The 25,256-nt window shown below is 39.0% G+C and overlaps 1 protein-coding gene across 5 annotated transcripts in view; it reads left to right on the forward strand.

The window, feature by feature from the left end:
* Positions 1–25,256, forward strand: part of LOC122399634 (CUGBP Elav-like family member 2) — a 502,219-nt gene that overhangs the window by 268,950 nt on the left and 208,013 nt on the right. For all 5 annotated transcript variants that reach the window (XM_043400456.1, XM_043400458.1, XM_043400459.1 and 2 more), the window contains exon 3: positions 24,081–24,250. In XM_043400456.1, coding sequence (XP_043256391.1) covers positions 24,081–24,250 — 170 coding nt within the window. The remainder of the gene's footprint in view (positions 1–24,080; positions 24,251–25,256) is intronic.

Below are 25,256 nucleotides of genomic sequence, written 5' to 3' on the forward strand. Positions count from 1 at the left end.
TGGTGAATAGACATACCCTCGAAATCCTACCCACTTTCTAGAAAAAAATTCGAGAAGGTATTGAAATTTTTAGACGAAATTAAAAAATTTCAAATCATACTAAAAAAATTATATTTAGCTACAAGGGTCAATTACAATCATTTTTGGTCATTAGACATACCCCCGAATTCCTACGCAGTTTCGAGAAAAAAATTCATTACGAAAATTTCATGTCTGACCATACCGTTGACATTTTTCACTGAAATTTCATGCGTATCTTTAAAACGTCATAACTTCTGAACGGATTGGACGATTTTAATGTTTCAAAAGGCAAACGACGCGTATTTTGGTGAAGAATATGTAGAAATTCTAAAAATATTCGAAAAGTTGTTCCTTGGCCCCGCAAAATGAGAAAAACCACATAAAAATGGTCCAATTTTCAAGCAGCCATAACTCCTACAATACTGAATATATTTCAATGAAATTTTTTTCTGAAGTAGAGATCATGAATACCTACGAGAAAGTATTAGACAAAATTTCCGTAGGACTTCAAACAAATTTATTAAAAATCAAAAACAAATTTTAAAGAAAAATAGAAGGGTGAATTTTTCGACGGAAAAAAAAAATTTCAAATCGTTTTGGAAAAATTATTTTCGATTGCGGGGGTCAATTATAATAATTTTTGGTGAATAGACATACCTCCAAAATCCTGCGCATTTTCGAGAAAAAAATTCAGTACCGGCGGAACTTTAAACGTTAATAACTTTTTAACAAAGCCTCCATCAACAAATTGGTATTCTTCATTTTCGTCTTATTTTGGCCTCTAGAATCCCCCATTAAAATTTTTCCCAGGGGTTGCCGAACACCCTGTATAGATAAAAAAATAAATAAATGTTCGTATCAAAGCTATTGAAGATTGTATTTTCATATAATATTCTTATAAAATATTATTGCATCAGTTGGACGAAAATACAAGTTGGATTATGATTGCAATACTTGCACAGCTTTTCAAGTCATTTCTCCGTGTTAATTACTTTCTTTTTAAAATTCGAAATTATACTGTGATAAATATTCAACTCGACGCGAAAGTAAGGAGGAATTAATTTATGAAAATTAGACTTTTATCGCCCTTTTTTCGCGTCAGTTGAATCTTCTGGAACGAGTACAGATGAAATAAAATGGAATAACGATAGATATTTCGAATCTTATAGAATATTTGCTTCTTAATACGCAAAAACTATTCTAAATTTAAAAAAAAGACTCAAATTGTAGAAAATATATTGCTTACAAAGCCATTTGTTTGCGTGGATTTCAGTTCCAAGTCGTTAAAGTTGTTAAAATCGAAACTTCAGGGAAACTATGTTCGTTGCTAAACGATTTACTGAAATTAAATCTTTCCAAACAGTAGTTTTGAACTTAAACCGAAGAACTTCGACTTCGCAGATTCCTCGACTTTTCAATTTCACACACAGACGATATTACGTGTAATCGTGTGCTTTTCTTTACTGGCGCAATAAAGTAGAACACTATTATTTGACTCAAACTTTCCAATGAAATTCGAAGATTGAAGTTACGCGAACGATATTTGCAATATCCTTGTTGCCTCCAGAAACTCAACAATTCATCGAGAATAATTTTGGAAATCGTAGAACGCGAAAACCCGAACGTTTTGCGTTTCCATCATCTTGTCCGGATGCCAATGGAACCGAGAAGAAGCAACGAGAATAGGCAAGCAAGGTAATCCTGTGGAATCTCATAGTCAGCAGGCAGATTTCGCTGTTTCCGTCTCTGGTAGGCTCCTGTTCCTTTATCGTTCCGTGCTCATCCGTAAAATTGCACACGACTTTTCAAGATGCCATGCTGTTGGGAAGTGCACGATTCGTTTATCCGCACAACGTTCGCGAATCACGGTTCCCGTATAACAAATCTGACACTTCAATTTTGGTACGATCCCGAATTCGTTACCTTTCTCCTCGGACAACAGACTGCAATGCTCCAAGATCCTTATATTTCAGATTTTCCAAAAGGCAGTGCTGTGATTTAAATTGTCTAAAAGAATCTCTACTATCTGACGAATCAAAAGACGATAAAAATAAAATGAAAACGGTAATACAAGCGCGTATGAACTTATTATTGCCGCGAACCGACCCGATAACCATTGTTCACGAATTGGTTTAAACTCTGGGCGAATCTGGGTACAAGATTTATTTATTTCCGCGAGTTAACCGTTCAAAGCGTTACAAACGAGAGAGAAAAGAGGTGAAAAGAAGGGAAGACGAAATTCAATAGTACTCGTTATGCGGTCGGACTTTCGAAACTCGACGAACGACCGTAGAAAAGTCGCGAATGTCCGCAAAGGAAATCGAGTTACGACTCGCCATGAATATAACTTCGAGTCGTTTTCAACGAACGATTCAATATCTCCTTGACAGCTCTTTCCCCTCGCATTTCAATTTTTGCGCTCCCATCTCCTACGAGAACTGGCAAACTATGTTTTCGAGACAACGCGCAACGAGGTGGATCTCATCGAAATAAAACAGACATTATTCGATATAGTTTCGATATCCTTTTTAATCTGGTTCTTCGAGGTCTGGTCTTTCCAAAAATATCGCGCCATTCGTTCAATCAACGACTGTACCCGTTTTACAAAAAAAATACAATTAAATACAATTCCCGTTGAAGCTCCAATCAATTTTTAGTCAGAATTTGGAGAGTGCAACTTTGGATGGCGGTTTCTCTATTAACACGTTGACTGCTGGTCACAAAAAAATAGTTTGGAGGTCACTGAATGGTAAAGTGCTGGTCACCGGTGACCACCATCACAGTCAACGTGTTGGGGGTGGTTCTGTCGAGTCCACCGGCCAGAAATTCTTCAAAATTTACTATTTATCCCGTGTAAAGTATTTCAGAAATAATTATTTAGAAATTTTTGTCGAGAAAAAAATAGTTTGGGGCTCACTGTATGGTAAAGTGTCGGTCACCGGTGACCACCATCACAGACAACGTGTTAGATGTGGTTCTGTCGAGTCCACCGGTCAGAAATTCTTCAAAATTTACTATATATCCCGTGTAAAGTATTTCAAATAAAATTATTTAGAAATTTTTGTCGAGAAAATAATAGTTTGGGGCTCACTGAATGGTAAAGTGCCGGTCACCGGTGACCACCATCACAATCAACGTGTTAGAGGTGGTCCTGTCGAGTCCCCCGGTCAGAAATTCTACAAAATTTACTATTTATCCCGTGTAAAGTATTTCAAAAAAAATTATTTAGAAGTTTTTGTCGAGAAAATAATAGTTTGGGGCTCACTGAATGGTAAAGTGCCGGTCACCGGTGACCACCATCACAGTCAACGTGTTAGAGGTGGTTCTGTCGAGTCCACCGGTCAGAAATTCTTCAAAATTTACTATATATCCCGTGTAAAGTATTTCAAATAAAATTATTTAGAAATTTTTGTCGAGAAAATAATAGTTTGGGGCTCACTGAATGGTAAAGTGCCGGTCACCGGTGACCACCGTCACAGTCAACGTGTAGGGGGTGGTTCTGTCGAGTCCACCGGTCAGAAATTCTTCAAAATTTACTATTCCAAAAATATCGCGCCATTGGTTCAATCAACGTACTCGTTTTCGTAAGAAAAATATGAGGGAAAAGTAAGGGGAATATTTTTGTTCGTTGTTACTTGTATCACTGTAAATTCAGTTGTTATTACTACGATAAAAATTTACGATAAATACAATTCCCGTTGAAGTTCCAATCAATCTTTAGTCAGAATTTGGAGAGTGAAACTTTGGATATCGATTTCTCTATTAACACGTTGACTGCCAGTCTAAAATCGTAAAATTAGACCAAAACTCTGATTTTAGGCAATTGTAAACTGCACAACTTAAAAATTGTCGTACCAGTTACTTTTCTAACCTCATTGAAATTTACGAAGCCTATTAAAATTGATTTTCTTTAACATTTAAAAGTTCTGTGACCCATATGTGGGTCACGTGGCAGCGAAAGTGTTAAATTCGTCTGTTTTGCGAGGAACGAAGTTCCATTAAAATCGAAACAGTTCCCTTTTAATTCGAATGCGAAAGAAGCAATAAAATCGGAACGGGAGTGCATGTGATACCGTGAACCGTGTGTCTATTTACAAAGCGAAATAAGGGGTGGCGGTCGGTAAATAACGCGAATGACGGGTGGTTGGCAAAAGACGCGCGTCACGGGCGGAAATCAAGAGGGCGACAGAGGAGGGTGACGAAGGAAAGAGAATGGTAGTCAGGGGGATCACAGGATCATGAGGCATGATTTCACGGGACAGTGGTTGGGAGAGTGTCATGCCATCGGATGCCCGGCGCTGTGTGCTTCATGTATCATGTATGGGAGGGTGAGAGGGACTTGCAGGGAAGAATGTCGGTGGAAAGGGAACGGAAACTGGGAAAAGCGTTTCCATACGGCGCGACGGAGAACACTTGATTCAAAAGCAGATGTCACATCCGAAACATGCTTTGGCCCGCGTGTCCTGCATATTTATTACGCGAAAGAATTCGCTGCCTTTCGCGGTGTAAACCGTCACGGAGACCAAATAAACGATTTATCTTTCTGCCTAGAAGCCCCAGACACGAACAACAATCAATGTATAATCAAATTTTATTTTTATACCCTGATTTACCTTATCGTTCCCAGTTTGACGTAAACTATTAGTCTCAACCAGTGGATTAAATAATTTTGAAAAGTTAGTGCTTATTAAAATAGTTACTGAAATGCTCGTTATTGTACAATCGATATAATATTTAGCGAAAACGTCTGCCTGAAGATTAAAACCAACTTGCGCAATTCCACCCCTAATTAACCCGACTTTGTATCCCCGTAGAATATATGAAATATTTTCTCTGCGTTTATGCCTACGCACGGTGAAATACGGCGCCGTATAGTTGAGTAGATTTTTCTCTTTTTTTTTTCGTTTATAACGCAATTTCCGGTACAAGAATTTAATTTCGTTAATACACCCTCTATATGCGAATGCCTCGAGCGAAAGGGAAATTCCGCGATCCGCGTTTTTAACGTCAGATTCGCGGGAAACGTTCCCCGTTGATTTAATTTATTTAACCATGAAATTGTTTATTCCCCCGCGCCGATGTTCATAACCGTGTAACAAACGACCGTAAATAGGGGGGGCGCGGAGCATCCGGAGAGCGGTTAAAAAGTAAACGAAGTTGTATTTAAGGACCATCGCGAGGAAGAATCGCGAAAGTAATGGAGGAACGAGTTTATTTTTCGTCGAAGAAAAAAGGAAATAGCTCGCTGATGGTTCGTTAGTAACGTCGGTTCCGTTGGATAAATGGCGCTTCTCTACGTATTCGTACGGATTTGTACCATAATAGTAATAGCAGGTCTGAAAATAAATCCTGTTATAGCTGTCTCGAGTCTCCCTTGAGGAAAGTATTATGGCGGTGCACGTGAAATATCAGCTTTGTTCTATCAAACTTGAAAGGCTACGAGCTGCCTTATCGGTTTAGGCGAAACAAATTTCAAACGTTACAGATTCTCCATCGTTGTCAATACAGAAACTTGCGATATTTTGCCTTGTTTACCTATTTTATTCCAAAACGATAGTGTTAATTTGGGAATTAGTGTCACGAACTAATTCCAGCCTCACCGTGAACCGTAATTCCTTGTGAGAAGGACCAAAAGGCGCTAATCTGGGAATAGGTAGCAAAGCCTGCTCGAGCATCCCCCCTCGAGAAACACGTTCACGTCAATTCCAGACACCGTATGTGCGTAAGGGAGTTGCCCTAATTCCTTAGAACTATTCCGAGTGCGATCAGCATGCAAGTGCATTTCTCTGTGTCGATCAGGCACGTCTGCATTTCCTGCGGACGCGCGCACGTGTCCGCGTGAATGCAGAGCATGCGAAAGCGTGCACGAATTCTTCGCGAAAGTTTCGCATACTCGCGATATTAATCACTATAAACAACGTCTTAATACTCGGGGACCGGGGAACCAATCGTTTCTAGGATTTGAGACGTTCGTCTTATAACATTACGACTATTTTGAGTCCATAAATCTTACGAATTTTCTCCATCGAGTTCCATTTTATTCTTGGCGATCTTCCATTTTGTTTTGGAAATATACAATGCAATGTCTAGACCCTGGATCACTTGATTAATAAAAAAAGAAGATTTCTCCTTCATTCAGAAGAAACAGTCAAGAGGAAATGTTCTCGCGATGAAATATTCTTCGATTCAAGATGGCGTCAAGTACTTTGAAACAGTTGCAGTATTTGTCTCGAAATATATTTGTAAAATCGTTTTTAAATACACACAGTTCTCTCGTTTATCTGTATTAATGTTGACTTACAAAATTTTTAATTGAGGATTTCGATGAAATATTCTTCGATTCAAGATGGCGTCATGTACTTTGAATCAGTTGCAGTATTTGTCTCGAAATATATCTGTAAAATCGTTTTTAAATACACACAGTTCTCTCGTTTATCTGTATTAATATTGTCTTACAAAATTTTTAAGTATTTCTGTATTAATTCTCTAATAAATACGTTTTCTTGTGTTGCAGGTAAGTTCATGCCAAGAAATCGATTGTACAAAGTAGAAAGGTGCAAGTAAGTGAAACAGATATTCGAAGATGTAATTTTCCCCTGAACTTCTGCAGTATTCTAATTTTTGACTTGAACTTTCTCATCTTCGAGATCTCAGTGCACGATGTCGAGTAACAAGGATCGAAGAAATTAACCGGGGCAACGAGTGCGAGCACCTGAAAACTGGATCCATTAATTCGTTCGGTTTCTTTCCCCTCGTCGTGATACGTAACTTCTTTATTGAGTCGTTATCGGTCGTTGTTTTTCAAAAGAAGCAGTCTCTCGGTTCGCTCGTTAGTAACAGATATTCGAACGGACGTAATGGGGGAAAAAACCCATGTGCAACCAAGAAAGGTTCGATCGTTCGAAAGACATTAGATAAATCACAATTTGTAACGAAAATACGTGTTTACGGTAACGTCTAGTTTCCACGACAAACAAGTGTCATATTAATATCGCGTGACGAAATATTAACATCTGATCTTCAAAATTAACTTTTGGTCCGGCTTCGATTTTAATGAAACTTCGTACACTTGTAAAGCAGCCAAAAATAGTCGACACGTATTTTTTTTTAGCCGCGATAACTCGAGTTTAAAGGGTGAAACCACCCCTTGAAGTGTTGGCTCCAAACGACTATCTCGAACATGGAAAGACATACGAAAAAATTATAATGAATAACAACATGGTGTCAAAAAATTTAACAAAATACGATTTGGAATAAAATGCTCGTCATTTTTTGTCATTGCGAAAATTTCAGTAAAACGAAAAATTAAGTTAATAAATTTTTTTTTATCATAAACAAATTGTATTTTGTTAAATTTGTTAACACCATGTTATTGTATATAAAAAACCATTAACCTCGCCTATAATAATAATTTTTTCGTATGCCTTCCCGCTTTTGGAGATAGCCGTTTGGAGCTAAAACTTCAAGGGGTGGTTTCACCCCTTAAACTCGAGTTATCGCTATTAAAAAAAAATACGTGTCGACTGTTTTTGGCTGCTTTATAAGCATACAAAGTTTCATCAAAATCGAAGACGAATCGTTCACGATGGTTCCTTGTCAGCCTAGTGTTGTTAGTACATAATATTAACGAGTTCTGTGACTCTGAGTACGACGGGGTCCTGTAAGAATATTTTCGAAGAATTCTGATGGTTATTGGTGGCTGATAACTCAAGCTGACAAGCGTTTTCGTCCGAATCCGTTTGGAGCAAAAACTTCAAGGGATGGTTTCACCCCTCAAACTCGAGTTATCACTACTAAAAAAAAATACGTGCCCACTGTTTTTGACTGCTTTATAAGCATACAAAGTTTCATCAAAATCGAAGACGGATCATTCACGAGGGTTCCTTATTAACCTAGTATTATTAGTGCATAATATTAACGAATTCTCTGATTTTGAGCTCGGAGCCCCTGTAAGAATGTTTTCGAAGAATTCTGATGGTTTTTCAAGACTGATAACTCAAGCTGACAGCGTTTTCGCTCGAATCCGTGTCGAACCAAAACTACAAGGGATGGTTTCACCCCTCAAACTCGAGTTTCCATAGCTAAAAAAAAATACGTGTCGACTGTTTTTGACTGCTTTATAAGCATACAAAGTTTCATCAAAATCGAAGACGGATCATTCACGAGGGTTCCTTATTAACCTAGTATTATTAGTGCATAATATTAACGAATTCTGTGATTTTGAGCTCGGGGCCCCTGTAAGAATGTTTTCGAAGAATTCTGATGGTTATTGGAGGCTGATAACTCAAGCTGACAGCGTTTTCGTCCGAATCCGTGTCGAACCAAAACTTCAAGGGATGGTTTCACCCCTCAAACTCGAGTTACCATAGCTAAAAAAAAATATGTGTCGACTGTTTTTGGCTGCTTTATAAGCATACAAAGTTTCATCAAAATCGAAGATGGACCATTTGCGATGGTTCCTTGTTAGCCTAGTGTTATTACTGCATAATATTAACGAATTCTGTGACTCTGAGCTCGGGGCCCCTGTAAGGAAGTTTTCGAAGAATTCTGATGGTTTTTAAAGGCTGATAACCTCAAGCTGACAGCGTTTTCGTTCGAATCATTTTCGAATATAAAGAGGCTTGCATCGTTCATCCACTTGCGTACGTGCAGTTTACCCATTCGGCATTCCAAACACTCAAAACTCGAGTTAATCGTTTAAGCGAGGGCGGTTACTCCCGGGTAGGGTAAAGCGAGGAAGAAAGGGGACCAACAAGGAACAAACAGAGCAGGTTGCAGAAACAAGAAGGATGACCGCGGGAAACGAACAGATTGAAGTAGGAAAGGCAACGGTTTACCATCGGCAAACTCGACGGGCTCGCAAGTTTGCTGTTTTACCAGCGATAGAATTGGGTCGAGTTTATAGACCGACGCAACTCTACGATTGTTACACACTGGTGACGGCTGGGGGAGGGAAAAAAAAATGTCGACTTTCGTAACATTAAAGAAAAAACTATCAAAAACTTATCCTCGTCCCTAAAATTGCACGAACCTGAACACAAAAAGTAGTTTTCATTAAATATTATTTAACAATTCAAATCCTATTATCTAGGGGTCTACTAAGAAAATTTTTTTAACTCCAAAAAAAGAATTATATCTTCACCAAACACCTAAAACGCGTTACAAAGCCTATATTTCCGTTAAAACGACGATAACAAAATTTCTTTTCGTATTAAAATAAATTTCATTGCTCCCGTGTTCTCATTGTCAATGTCAAAGAACCCATGAATATTAATAAAGTTGATTGTTAATTTAATCGAGAGAAGCGTGATGCTAGATAGTACGATATTCCGAATAAAAATAGCCGTTCGAGTTAAACGGTTTGCACAGAGATTTCGTTAAAAAAAATTCTAGGAAACGGTCCGTCCAATCCACTCTCCCTCCCTATCGCGTATCTGGTAATCTTTATTCATCTTGATCGTGTATACGCTGCCGTATCGCGGGCCGAACAGTTGTCGAATCGTTCGCGCAACCGATCACAGCTCTATCCGCTAGAGAAATATTCGTTTGTTTCTAAACCATGTGGAAACAACCACTCGATAGATAGATTCGCCCCTGTGTTTTCGTCTGTGTTACGGTTTGCGTGTCTAGCCGCGTGTGTGAAAAATTTCATCATAAAATCATTCGTCTGTTTGTTTTCGCAGCTGCTATTTATCCAATCGATGTGCAGGGGTAACAATCCTGGAGCAGAACGCTGTTTGCAGTTGAGATTCTTGAGGCTTTGAAACAGGATCTCGTAGGATCGTGATGATAGGAGACTTCTACGTGTGCTACATAATCGTTTGCAAATTGATTTATTCCGGTATATTGGTAGACTTCGTCAGGTTTGGTTGCACCAATACTGGGAGAAATGCTTGAAGAATTAATTGAAATAAGCAAGTTAAGAGACTGGTACTGTATTGGCCCCACATTTTAAAAATGTCTAAACGCTAAAACTCCAAGGGAATGTTGTCTTCCATCGTGGAAAGTGTGCGTCATCCGGCACCCTCCATCATACCCTGGCTTCTTAGGAGTCGTTGGCTGATCGATCGGTGGATGTTTCATCGCGTCTGATCGATGGCTCTTAACATTAACATCGGGGTTTTCCTCCGCGATAATGAAAGGTAAACAGACTAATGGTAAACGTGCAATCATCCGACAATGGTATAACGAGATTTCTGGCCGACCGTTAGCGCTCGGAGTCTTGAATGTTCGTCTGGCTGTTTTGGCTTTTAAATTTAATCGAGCCGTTGGATGCGTCGCGAGCGTTATGGAAGCCCATAGGCGACAGGGGTGAAAAAATAATTAAAATCCATCGGCGAGGCAAGGTAAAAAGGGTATGGCATAAGGTGCATGACGGGTAGGAGAAGCGAGAATAAATACCCACCTAACGAGCACGGAAATTGACGGACTCGTTTGAGGGTGCTTCAACCTCCAGTACTTCCCATCGGGACGTTGGAGGTCGAGCGATACCTTTGTCCCTCGTTAAATTCCAAAAGCGACGATATTTTGTCCCTCCTTGACTCCTGCCATCTTCCGTTCTTTTCAATCCCGTTTTACCGATGACATTCTACGGGTTAAAGAAGAATAAGGAGATCTGGAAACGTGCCACGAAATCAACATAAATGTCGCCCATCGAACCACCGCGAATTAGAGTATATTCGAAATACCGTTTAAGATAAATACATTGAAAAACTATTGCGTAAATATCAATCTTGAGACTTGAAATTTAATTGTGGTAGTCTCTTCTCCCTATTTTACAAGCCTCAAATTTCATATCACGCTTTGCAACCTCGAAACGATCGCAAAACTGACGCGAAAGCGTAGAATTAATGAGCAAGCGAGTAGATCGAATGTTCTATATACAAGGTGTTCGTTTAGTGGGAGATTCTAGAGTCCAAAATAAGTCGTAAATCAAGAATATCAACTTCTTGGCTGAGGCTTCGTTATAAAGTTATTAAAAAATTAAAATGAAAATTTCAAATCGTTCTGGAAAAATTATTTTTACTTGGAGGGGTCAATTACAATCATTTTTGGCGAATAGACACACCCTCGAAATCTTACGCACTTTTGAGAAAAAAATTCAGGAAAATTTACAAATTTTTCGACGAAATTAGAAAATTTCAAATCGTTCTGGAAAAATTATTTTTACTTGCACGGGTCCATTGCAATCATTTTTGGTGAATAGACATACCCCCCAAATCCTACCCACTTTCGAGAAAAAAATTCGGGTATGTGTCTAAATTTTTCGACGAAAATGAAAAATTTCAAATCGTTCTGGAAAAATTATTTTCAGTTGCAGGGATCGATTACAACCATTTTTAGTCATTACACATACTCCCGAATTCTTACGCATTTCCGAGAAAAAAATTCCTTACTAAAAATCTAATCTAATCTAATCTAATGGTTCCCCTAAATTCCATCCGAATCTTTAAAATGCAATAACTTCTGAACGGATTGGGCGATTTTCATGTTTCAAACGGCAAACAACGCGTATTTTAGCAAAGAATATATAGAAATTCTAAAAATATACGAAATGTTGCTCCTTGACCCCGGAAAATGAGAAAAACACTATAAAAATGGTCCAATTTTCCAACTGCCATAACTCCTACGATAGTGAATATATTTCAATGAAATTTTTTTCTGATATAGTGCTTATTGGTACCTACAAAAAAGTATTAGACAACATTTCCGTACAGTGCCAAACAGATGTATTAAAAATCAAAAACTCATTTTTAAGAAAAGTAGGTGCCTAAATTTTTCGCCGAAAATGAAAAATTTCAAATCGTTCTGAAAAAATTATTTCCGGTTGAAGAGGTCAATTACAGTCATTTTTTGTGAATAGACATACCCCCGAAATCCGACCCACTTTCGAGAAAAAAATTCGGGTAGGTGTCTAAATTTTTCGCAAAAAACAATATTTCAAATCGTTTTGAAAAAATTATTTTCGGTTGCTGGTGTTAATTCCTATCATTTTTAGTGAATAGACATACCCCCGAAATCCTAACCATTTTCGAGAAAAAAATTCGAGTATATGCAGGAATTTTTCTGTGAAAATGAAAAGTTTCAAATCATTCTGGATTCATTTCCGCTATATGTTATATCTTTCTTAAACAAGTTGATTCTGTATTAAATCATCTTTAAATCTTCTTCTCTTTCCATACGTCGAATATAGAATATATTGTAGCTTATTATCTAACATTACTGATCCAATCTTGGAACTCCTTCCTTGTTGTAGACATATCATACACGTCTTGACGTGCCAAAAATCATGATTTAAGCGTTCGAGAGCCCCCAGTCGCCGTATATTTGAAGCATGTAGGTCGAGCACTGTCAGAAACAAGACGCGTCAGAGGCAAGACAACAAAGCTGAAGTCCCGGCGGCCCGCTTGCCTTCTTTGCCTCCATTTGTTTATTCGAGAATCGATCAGCGTGGACCAAGAGAGACAGACACCACGCAACGAGCACCATCGATACTTGTTTCGTTCGTTCCAAGTCGCGATGAAAGCGTCACACAGGCCATCGACGCCGTTTTGCTACCCGATTAAAAAGAGACGAAAAATTGGCAATGGTCGTCACTCTTTGGCTCTTACGGGACTATGAAACGCCAGGGCGTCTAGTCGTAAGAGACGAATCGCTCCCCGAGACATTATGAACCCTACTACGGCTTCTTTGACCTACCCCGAGGGTGGTTCAGCTTTATCCCTTTGTTGGGAATTATCGAGTAAGTCGCGTTACCCGGTACTCTCCAGATTAAATCTTAACCTGTTCGTTGGACCAAGTTGTTTCCAGGATGCGGTATTAGGACGCGCGTTTAATCCAATCGGGAAACTTCTATCGTAATTAATCCTTTTGAAAAATAATCGCGAAACTCCGGACGGCGCCAGCGAAAAAGCTGAAAACTTCAAGTTTCGTTTGTTTTGCGTATCGATTTGTATTTCGATATTGTGGAACAACTTTTTGCGCCGCTTTTGTTACACGTTGCAACGCCGTAAATAATAGAGGCATTTCCGATTCGGTCTACGGGGGTGGAAAAACGTAAATTTGCGAACTTTTTCCAGCGCTTGTTCGATCGTTGTATTTACGATTAAAACATATTAAATATAGAGTGTTCGACAACCCCTGGGAAAAACTTTAATGGGAGATTCTAGAGGCCAAAATAAGACGAAAATTAAGAAGACTAATTTATTGATGGAGGCTTTGTTAAAAAATTATTAATGTTTAAACTTCCGCTCATTCTGAATTTTTTTCTCGAAAATGCGTGGGATTTCGGGGGTATGACTATTCACCAAAAATGATTGCAATTGACCCCTGCAGTCGACAATAATTTTTTTAGAACGATTTGAAATTTTTCATTTTCGGCGAAAAATTTTGACACCTACTTTTCTTAAAAATGAGTTTTTGATTTTTAATAGGTCTGTTTGGCACTGTACGGAAATGTGGTCTAATACTTTTTTGTAGGTACCTATGAGCACTACTTCAGAAAAAAATTTCATTAAAATATATTCACTATTGTAGGAATTATCAGCGTTTGAAAACTGGACCATTTTTATAGTGTTTTTCTCATTTTCCGGGGTCAAGGAGGAACATTTCGTATATTTTTAGAATTTCTATATATTCTTTGCTAAAATACGCGTTGTTTGCCGTTTGAAACATGAAAATCGCCCAATCCGTTCAGAAGTTATTGCATTTTAAAGATTCGGATGAAATTTAGGGGAACCATTAGATTAGATTGGATTAGATTTTTAGTAAGGAATTTTTTTCTCGTAAATGGGTAGGATTACGGGAGTATGTGTAATGACTAAAAATGGTTGTAATCGATCCCTGCAATTGAAAATAATTTTTCCAGAACGATTCGAAATTTTTTTTTTGTCGCCGAAAAATTTCAGGGGAACTGCTCAGACATTGGTCAAACTTTCGGTAAAGAATTTTTTTCTCAAACATGCGTAGGAATTCGGGGGTATGTCTATTCACCAAAAATGACTGTAATTAACCCCCGCAACTGAAAATAATTTTTCCAGAACGATTTGATATATTTTTAAAAATTTCAGGGGAATTGCTCAGAGTTTGGTCAGTCATTGTATTTTCGGTAAAGAATTTTTTTCTCGAAAGTGCGTAGGAATTCGGGGGTATGTCTATTCACCAAAAATGATCGTAATTGACCCCTGCAATCGAAAATAATTTTTCCAGAATGATTTGAAATTTTTTTTTCGCCGAAAAATTTGTCCACCTTCTATTATAGTTATTCGGATAACCGAGTGTTGTACCAGCTTTCTCCACTTCCCGACAAACTATTCCTGGGATATCTAAAATAAAGAAGGTATCTAAAAATATGGAGGAATACAAAACACCGGAAGGGGAGAGAAAAATCAGCATTGGAGAGAATGTGTGGACTTGATAGCTATTCAAAATTAAATTCAATTGCATATTTCGTATTAGTAATTATGAAGAAGCATAGAGATAAATATAAAACTCAACTGAGACCACGAAATGCCCAGAAATTTTTGTTTCGACCTGCCTCCCTCTCGTTACTGATCCAAGGGTGACGATTCACGGCACTTATTTCGCGAGAATCGTCCGAGATCGGTTCACAGATTTTCCTGGGTGGTTAATAACGAATTGTGCATCGGAGGGCGAGAGAAACAGACGGAGAACTGATTACGCACACTCAGAACGGTCGTGCCAATTAGGACGCTGTAAGGACGTGAACGTTGAAGCGTAGGCGCTCTGTCCTTCGGTGTCTCCCCCGGGGTCTATTCCCGTATCCTCGCTCTCTAATTAGTCTGCCCGATAAACTCGATTACGGTGTCTCCCGACCGCCCTCCTCGGACCGCTTTCCTCATATCCTCTCGCAGTGTCCATTCCACGTGATGCCCAACGATGCATGCGAAACGCTTCTCTCTTTGCGAACAAACATTCTTGCATGTGCAGTCGGTGTCTTCACAGGGGGGCCTCGAAAGATCCTTGTCGCCGGTTGCATTAGGTTACATCGCGGCGGCGAGTCAGAGGGCTTTTGCGTGTCGCCGTTGCAACGGTTAGTCGATGAATTCCTCGATTTCTTCGTCCTTGTCGCTTTTTCCCCCGAGTTTCCACCCGTTGCTAACTTTCCCGTCTTTCCTCGTTCTCACTTTTCCCGTACACGCAGCCAATTTGTGGGGAAAGAGAATCAACTGATTGGATTGCCGCGCCGGGATTCGAGCACGGATCCTTCGCGTGCAGACTGCTTTAACCAACGATTAAGCTGAATTTTTACAAACTTCGTTGATAATATTATCATTGTTACGGTCGAGAGTCTCTGTCGTCGATCGAAGAACAACTCGATAACGTGGAAATTAACCGTGCAAGAGGACCTACCGTGTACTTACGCAACTCGTGATGCTGCACGTGTCCCCAAAAGGGGCGAGCGAAGCGAGAAGTCGCCTTTTATTTCGCTAATACGACGCGCACGTTAATGGCATCGGTCGTAATTAGCGTCGAATATGTTTGCGAACGTCGAACAATCAAATTGCCGCGACTGGCGAAATAAAAAGTCTCGTTTATACGTTCTTTGGTCGAAATGTTTGTCTGCGACTTAACAGCCTGCTCCTCGTATGCGTGACAACAATCAGCAAATTAATGTCCGGGGGCGTAAACGTCGATCAGTAATATTGCCTCGTGCACTAATTGAACGTGCGCGAATTGTTTACGCCCGTAATATTGACAAATACAAAAAATGTCGCGGATCTGTAAAAAGCGGAAACGCAAAGCAGTTTTAGCGAAGCCATCTATCGACATTATTGCAGTACGTGTTTACGTTCTCTCTAGCAATATATTTGCTATTTAAATTATTTAATTTATATTTGATAATACAAATTCAGAATGAACGATACAAGAACGAGGTTAGGGGAGGTTTTATTTAACGCGACGGATATGCTTGCTTGGTCTGAAGTTGGCTCAAACTTAATCAAACTTTCATAGTTCTTCGGTCTGTCTCGCGGGAGAGTGCTGAGGTTCCCAAAAAGATACGTAAATTTTACTTTAGGGGAATAATACGCAATCCCTTATTGCTGTCCTCACCTTAAACCTCTTTTTATACAAAAATATTTTTGACGGTTTAATTAATTTTCATGTAAGATTTTCCTAGCTTCGATGTAAATCGTAGCAATTTATAAAGACTGAAATAATTATTGTGAGTAATAGCAAGCTTCTATCGACCATGTGCTTATTCATTTTGGTTCTCCAATTGACAAGCATTGATAAGGTATTATATTAATTTTTATCACTTTTATAATCATTGGAAAAATTGAAAAGTGAAACGTGGAGCTTGAAAGAAATATATCTGGCGGATTTGTGAAAATCAGGGAAGCAATTTCCAGGAATGGCTATAGTGGAAGAAGACTCATGGGTAAAATGTTTGAGAAGACCTTGATATACTAGATCCTCGGGGCAGGTGAATTGTTCGCAGGCGAGGGACATTAGAGAGCCGTTCTAGGAAACTCGTGAGACAATTCACCCTACGACCTTTAAAATATTGGTAAAGTTTCAAAAGTGGCGGACCTCCAAACCCATGAAACGAAACTCCCGGAGACTATTGTTCGTTGGAACAGGTAACTTCACGAAATCACCACATATATTACCAGAAACAGTAGCAGAGCGCATGGTATGGATACGTTTAACTTCACGCCGTTCTGCTATCTTTTAGCTGCTTATATTGCTCTAACAATTGTATTCTGTTTCAACGACCTTTTGAACGATTTATATTTGTAAAAAATCGGGCAAAATTTGGTATCGAATCCTAATTAACTTCCGTAGTAAATAGCAAAGATGAAAGGAGAGAATCTTCGGTGTTCACTGCCTTAGAACAGTCCATCAACGAGTATCAAAAATAGTCGAACTTTACACACGTACAGTTCCGAAACTACTGGTGTTTTACTAATTATTGAGGCACTGTTAGAAGCGGTAAAGCTTCCTCTTTAAAGTGGTTTTTGGTTTTTGTCAATCGGACTTTCCGTTTGGGAGATATTGCAATTTATGTGAAGGCGCCGCAGTGAAAGTTCATTGACCTCGCGTCATAAACAACGAAAAGTAAACAAACGCTTGGACTTGAAACTAAAATCGCCATATCTCCGGAACTAATCACGCTATCGACTTGTACAAACGCTCATTTTAAAGGGAATTTCACCCTCTAACCAATGTCCATATAAACTATTATAATTTATGCCGTCTTCTATGCTTATTATATCGATTAATCGATGTACGATAAAACTGGACTATAAATTGTTTATTTAATTGAAAATTAATTTATTTGGGTATATGTGAAGTGTCGGTTGTTTTCGCGTTCCCGAATGTGTATTGTCCATGGTCAATTACGCTCGTCCATTGGCCGCGTCCTGTACGACACTGGCAGCAAAATTGCATCAATCTTTCACGTTAGATGAATCCTGAAGATAAATTCGGAACGATCACGCGTGTTGCGCCTATCGTGGCCCTATTGTCCGGCTTTGAACGTATTATTTAGAGTCGCGTCAGCCCATCGGAATCGCCCTAAATTACGCATTATCTCTTACGTCCCCGAGGAGGCTCTCTCTGGTGCTGACTCGACCCGAAATACCATTGTCTCGCACGAGTGCCAAGATTACGCGACATGCCGTTTGTTCCTAACTAACCTATACATATACATGACCGTCGCGTCGTCAAAGGTCGCATGTGTCGGTGAATTGGACGTCGACCCGACTTTCTTCGGTGATTGATGACAGCGCGTCGATACTAATTATCGGGAATCTGATGCAATTACTCTTAAGATGACGGGGCAGAACGTAAATTGCCACGTGTTTACGGGAATCGCTGCACAGCGAGGGCAAACATATTGCTCGAGCCACGATTCGACCATCCACCGTTTCCATTCCGAATCGATCGTCTAGAAACCGTGATTTCTTCGTTTACACGTTCAATCAAGAATTGATTTAAACGTGCTGAATATTCTCTTAAATATTTAATTAGACAAAAAAAATAGAAGGACGTGTCTGATCTATGGTATTAAAAGATCAATGGAGATCGTTGTGGTCTCGGTGTGAATGTCTAATTGCGATTTTGTGTCTCGTTGCTTGGATATTCCCCTTTGTGCCGAATGGTTTGTCCCACAAACATAAAACGAGTGTCGATGCGAGACTGGCTTGTCAGGTAAAGATGAAAGAGAGAAGTAACCGACAAATAGAAAAGGAAGTTGCCGGGGATAGAGACGTAAATGCGCCCCTTTGACGGGGCTCGTCTATTGGACCAAGCCGCCATTCCCTTTTTATTTCCTACCTCCGCTGTGTTCTCGAGGATTCTATCTTTCGCGTCTCGACCTTCGACCTCGTAGGTGGAACCAGCAACGTTCGCTGTTACCGATAAGATAAGGATCACGATGCATGTACATTCACTCGGGCTGTAATCTCCATTGTGGCCTGATAATTGAGCGTTTTGCTACGTCGGGAACGTATACGAGCCATTATTGTCGAGACGGTATCGGCGCGGGTCGTAATTTGTTGTCGCTATGCGTCTTGAATACGATTTCAGATTTAGTGCGTTCCCGTTACGTGTTGCTCCAGAGTTATTGTTTATCGATCACCGGCGACGACTATTCGGGCCGAATAGGCTGGGATCTCTGGCTGTAACCCTCTTATATTCCAGACTGGGGGAGTTTCGAACATTCTTTATTTTGTAATCGATGGTTTTAAATAAAATTATAGTATGCTTGTAAGTGTGTAAGAAGGTTGTCAAAATTAGGAGATTCTACTTGCAAGTAGATTATACAAATAAAAAATAGTTGATGCACCAACTGAAGGGAACATTTACTTAACTATTTGGTAACTTTATTGGAATAAATGTTTATTTCGATGAGTCTAGTGGGCTCGTCAGTGAGGCTTTCTAGCAGTCCCTGCCTTAGACTGGGATATTGGGAAGTCGATCGAGCGCTTGTGAGAGCGCGAGCCCTCTAGCGGCGAGCATGGGAAGCAACGCCACATCTTTATCGAAAATACTTGTTACTCATTTGCGAGTATCATCCAATTTGTTCTTCATCTTGGAGAGGTAACATGGAATAAAATTTTATTCCAGTTTCAAATCTTTATTGAAATATCATTCATATAATCCAACTCCAACCTGCTCGTTATATCTGGTGAATATTGTGAACCAGAGAAGAGTATAATAGTAATAAGTAGACTGCGGATGTTTATGCATTTATGGGAAATTTTAATTTTCAAAAAACTATGGAATTTAGTTAACATGCAAGAATATAAGAAATAAAGTAAGGTACGAATTATTATATCAATTTGCATGAAGATTCGCAGTCTAGTAATAAGTATGTATCGTACAGTAGTGTCCATTGCTAACTGACTGCTCGATTCACTTGCATTATCCTTCTCATTGAGTTAACCTAGTCTCCGATTAGTTAACCTACTCCCGTCTCTTTGATTTCGAAAGAGCATAACCAAGGCTATGGGGAAGTTTCCCAAGGGATCCGGGTATTGTAACGGCTGCTCTTTCCTTCCCGACTCCATCATCCGTGGTATGCTCTATAGATCAAGATGAGAGGAGCCGGTCAGCTGGAAAATCGCTTTAAACCTCCCCCGGCTAATACTAACTTTCCCTTATCGTATCGCGAAATTCCCGGATTCTTTTTCGTTTCGCATACCTATCGACTCAGGAGGGTTGTGCAGGAAGAGCTATCTCTCTTGCTAGGCCTTCGCGCGTACCAAACGATACTCCTCTCGCGATTTACCGGGGCCCGGGATTAATTGCTGATAAATTTCTTTTTCAATGAAATGCTCCACCCCTTGGCGCGCTCTCGTTTTTAGCTGTAATTAATTTCGATTAGGAAACGCAGCTCGTCGGATTCTCGCTTTCATGTTGTTAGCAGCGAACAATTAATGGGGGAGGGAAAAAGTTACCGGTCTTATTTTCTAATTACACACCGCGGGGGCTCAGGCTTTAAGAGGGATGAGCGTTGAATCGAAGAACCAAGTCACCTTTGCAATTAATTTGCATTGTAATTTATTAATGTTAGAAAAATGAGGTCTGAATCTTGGTATCGAGAGCCCTTCACCTTCGAGCTGGAAGTATTTTACTAGATTTTGCTTTTGTAGGATGAAATTCTCTGTACGTTCATGGGTACTCGCGATCATTTTCTTAGATATGTTTGGAGAAACATTTCTGCTTTCTTTAGAACGTAGTAAATTCTTAATTCTGATTAAACTTTCTTTTTCTAAACTCTTCTTTTTCTCTTTTACGAGGCAACGTGGTTCTAATTTTTCCATTATATGTACAGAAACTTGTGTTTTGAAGTTTATTCGTAAGATATCCTCTTTCATGTCACATAGTTTTTCTTAAAACATTGAATTTTAAGAATCTGCACAAAAATATTCAACACTTTTACTCTAGACATGCATTATTCTTTGAATATTGTTAGTAAATTAGTAATTTTCATCGAATAGAAGATAAAACGCTCTTAAAAACGAATTCTGTTTCATGAATAATCCAGTTTTACCGCACAGCAGTCGTATATAATCAACAGGAATAGGTGAGAAACCTGTTTGGGTACGCAGCGTCAAAGTAAATGTGAAAATACACATAAAAGACGGCTTAAATTATAATAGTTTATATGGTCATTAGAGGGTGAAATGCCCTTTAAAATGAGCGTTCGTACAACTCGATAGCGTAATTAGTTCGGAGATATGGCGATTTTAGTTTCAAGTCCAAGCGTTTGTTTACTTTTCGTTGTTTTTGACGCGAGGTCAATGAACTTTCACTGCGGCCCCTTCACATAAATTACGATATCTCCCAAACGGAAAGTCCGATTGACAAAAACCAAAAACCACTTTAAAGAGGAAGCTTTACCGCTTCTAACAATGCCTTAATAATTAATAAAACACTAGTAGTTTCGAAACTGTACGTGTGCAAAGTTTGACTATTTTTGATACTCGTTGTTGGACTGTTCTAAAGCAGTGAACACTGAAGATTCTCTCCTTTCATCTTTGCTATTTACTACGGGAAGCTTATCAGACCCTGAAAAATGAAATAATATTGTGTGTTACAAATTCTAAACGAAATTTAAAAAATTCATCATTTGACCAATCGCGGTAGGTTTAGTTGCAGTTCCAAAAAAATAATAAAGACACTCTTTCTCGGAAAAAGGTGCAAGGAGTGGAATAGATTCTATTAAAATGGCTAAACAGACCGTTTAAGGGGTAAATTGTTAATTACGCGAGCATCGATCGGAACGGTTGGCGGAGCGATCACCAACACCGACGATAAACCACCAAAAACATAAAATTATTGACGCTTGGGTGTCGCGGTATTGCGGCCATTATACCAGACGATGGCAGATAATGGACACACAAGTATGAAACAAAATTATCAACGCCGTTCCCAACTTTATCTCATTAATTATTATGCACTTAACGTTGCAACGCAATGGCACAGCAGCCGCAGTTGCCGAAGAACTTTTGCCTCCGCCGTTGCATGCCGTGCTACCGACGATGACTTTTAAAGTTCGGAGATTTATAGTCGGGGCTGGTAACGGGACAAGAAAGCCCCAACCCCGAACGACAGAGGGGGGGACAAGACGAAGCTCCGAAAGAGTTTGCAAGTGTCAAATCGGCGCACCACCTCACTGTTTTAACGACGAACTTCATGCAACCACGATTTTACGGGGCAACAAAACGTTGCATCCTTGTACCGTAAAACGCTAATGCCTTCCGGTTCGTACAAATAATACTCCACGGAGAGTTTAACTCGACCCGACCGACTAATCGACTGCGGCGAATTTCGTATTAACACGACGGTGAATCCTTTAAAATTTCAGTCGATTAAAATAAATGTAATTAACGATAAAGAATTTTTTATTACAAGTCACTGATTTTAAAATGAATTGTGTGAGAAGTCTACTGAAAATTGTTTCGTACGAGCTCGTTCACGATAATTCGCGAACGATTTATTTCTGTTATTGAAGATATTATGACGATGCCAAAATGGCCACGATATATGAATATTGAAACGCTCGGGAATGCAGTTTGTTCCACGGACGTGGGCCAAATTGCAGAAATATTTCGAAAAATAAATTCTAGGTCGTGCACCGATTTACACTTATTTCGCGAAACCTAAGCAGAAAATAATAGCGTGACGCAAGGGTCTTACATAAAATTTGTCGCCCCCAGGGGGGGGGGGTAGAAAATAAAAAATATCCATTTTGACAAATCAGAAGCGTAGTGCGTCTTTTCACGTACGCTTGTAAAGCTGAGGATTGAACGTTAATTAAAACAAACGTTTCAGGTGTTGATAGAGTCAATTTACAAGACCGTATTAAACGTATAAATGGACGTTGCTCGTATCTTCTTCGAGAACCTACAAGAATTATTTTTTAAAAGCCCTTTGATTTCGTGCGCTTTCCTTGAAGCATGCATGAATGTTGAAAAACGGGAAAAATTCATTTCTGGATGATACGCGGCGGTTCCGCTGGTAGTGGTAAACTCGAATGAAGCGACTGCAATGTTACGCCAGGCAGAAAATTATGAGGAACGTGCACAGACGGGGGGACAAGATAATCCGTTTGGATGAGATTGAGGGATCCTGCAAACCGTCTCCCCACATGGACGATTTCAAACGCGTGTAATCCGTACGAGGTTGCTGCCTGTCAGCGAAAGTAGTGCATAAGATTTAAAAGTGTCTGCGTTAGAGGGGGGGACCAGCGAACAAATATGTTCGCTTGGGGTAATTAAGCGAGCAGTCTTTGGCGACGCCCAAATTTAAGCACGAAGTGTCCCCGCGTCCTCGACACGAGAATGGGAACAACGTGCGTAAAATTCAATGGCAACCCTCGATGGGTAGGGTAAAATGCTTGTTACATAATCGATAGGGTGGGGTCAATTCGATTATGATCGCAGGAGTAGGCTGAATATACGGTTATTTCCATGGCAAATTCCAAAAAAAGGCAACATCTCGAATATTCAGAAAATTGTGTACAATCGTCCTTTCTTCCAGAATTCTGCTTGGAAAACATGAAATTATCGCTCGAAAAATATGCAGTTGTTTCTTTGTCTGATGACAAGTGAAAATAGGAACAGTCTATGTTTTCGAGTAGTTGTTTCTTAGTTTTAGTAGGGTAAAATGCTTGTTACATAATCGATAGGGTCAATTCGATTATGATCGCAGGAGTAGGCTGAATATACGGTTATTTCCATGGCAAATTCCGAAAAAAAGGAACATCTCGAATATTCAGAAAATTGTGAACAATCGTTCTTTCTTCCAGAATTTTGGCTGAAAAACATGAAATTATCGCTCGAAAAATGTGCAGTTGTTTCTTTGTCTGATGACAAGTGAAAATAGGAACAGTCTATGTTTTTCAAGTAGTTGTTTTCTTAGTTTTCGATAATTATTGCTACGCATATAGGAATCTTCGTAATTAATAATATTCGAAGAGTTTTGAAATCGTTATTACGAACATTGTAGGTGTCGGATAATTTTGTCCGTTTTTCTTATTTCAGGTTCGCCAGGTCGAATGAAACGCTTAACGTTTAAGTAATTTTATCGCTTCTGTAATAAGCTCCGTATGCGGGGGCACAGAGATCGTAAAACGAATATCGTACAAACCGATTTCAAGTGCACTTCGCTAAATGAAAGTGTTTGTTAATCCGACAATTTCATAAGTATTATGCTTTCCAAAGGATGCTGTAATGCGCGTAATGGCGATAATACCGTTTAATGAAAAAGCCGTGAACCGGGTGATTACACTAGCCAATGATTATATTTTCAAATTGGCATTCCGGAGCCAAACCAAAGACAATATTTCGAGCACACAATTCGAGGTACAAGAACTTTTTATCGTTAAAGAAAATTAATATATAGTAGTTTTTCTTAACTAAGACAGAGAAGAAAATATTTATTTGCAACACCAATTAATTCATTTTTACTTCGTCCAGTTCGTCCAAGTTTTACTTTCTTTTCATATAATTGAAAAGCCTAAAATTGCAATTATTTCTACGTATTTTGCAGATATTTCATGGAGTGTTTGCTGTCTGTTTCAGAATGAAGAACAACAACAATGTAGAGCAGCCGGACCCCGACAATATAAAAATGTTCGTTGGCCAGGTGCCACACGACATGGATGAAAATGAGCTGAGAAAGCTGTTCGAAGAGTTCGGTCGAGTGCATCAGATAAACATCCTGCGGGATAAGATCACCGGGAATCACAGAGGTAAGTGTTCGATCAGCAATGGCCGCACTCTATAAATCCATGATTCGGCTATTCTTCAAAGGATAATAACAATAGTAACTGAGGTGGGCCAGCAAATATTTTTGGCCACCTTCTTGTCCAGTTGGGTGCTAAACAAAATCCCAAATAAGTTTAAAATAATACAAAATTAAAGTAAACAACAGTTAGAAGTACCTTTAGAAAGAATTTTTGGTGAACTTTCTTTTTTTCAAGATTAATGTTTATCACTATCTAAATGTTCTGTAAATGAAACTAAAGGAAACCCCAAATAAATTTAAAATAATACAAAATTGAAGTAAATAACACCTAAGTACCTAAAAGTACCTTTAGGAAGAATTTTTGGTGAACTTTCTTTTTTTCAAGATTAATATTTATCACTATCTAAATGTTCTGTAAATAAAACTAAAGGAAACCCCAAATAAGTTTAAAATAATACAAAATTGAAGTAAATAACACGTAAGTACCTAAAAGTACCTTTAGGAAGAATTTTTGGTGAACTTCCTTTTTTTCAAAATTAATATTTATCACTATCTAAATGTTCTGTGAATAGAACAGTGGTACACAAGGAGTTTATAGGTTATTGCATAAAAGTTTCGACCATCTTCTCTTCATTAATGGTATACGAATAATTACTAATACAATGAAGGCGTTCGTGAAATGGATTTCTTCATTCATTGTGAAGGAATATAGCTGTTCGTGGAACACTTGGAGGAGGACGCGTTAATTAAATTATTTGATCTTTTTCGCGTTTGATAATCCTTGGTATCGCAATATTCGATAACGAACCGATTTTTCATTAGTCTCCCGGCGTAACGAGAAACACTTTAATCTTGCGGCAATTCTATCAACTACACCGCTCCCGATAATCGAGCAAAATTGAATTCTCCCGCGACGTTTATTTTTAATCGCAACTTTATTCACGAAAAAATTAATTCGGTACTTTCGAGTCGTCGATATTCGATGATCTTGCGTGGAAGAAAAATTTCAT

This window comes from Colletes gigas, unplaced genomic scaffold, assembly GCF_013123115.1.
Source record: "Colletes gigas isolate AHSC1104 unplaced genomic scaffold, ASM1312311v1 Colletes_gigas_Sc00014, whole genome shotgun sequence".
Lineage (NCBI taxonomy): Eukaryota > Metazoa > Arthropoda > Insecta > Hymenoptera > Colletidae > Colletes > Colletes gigas.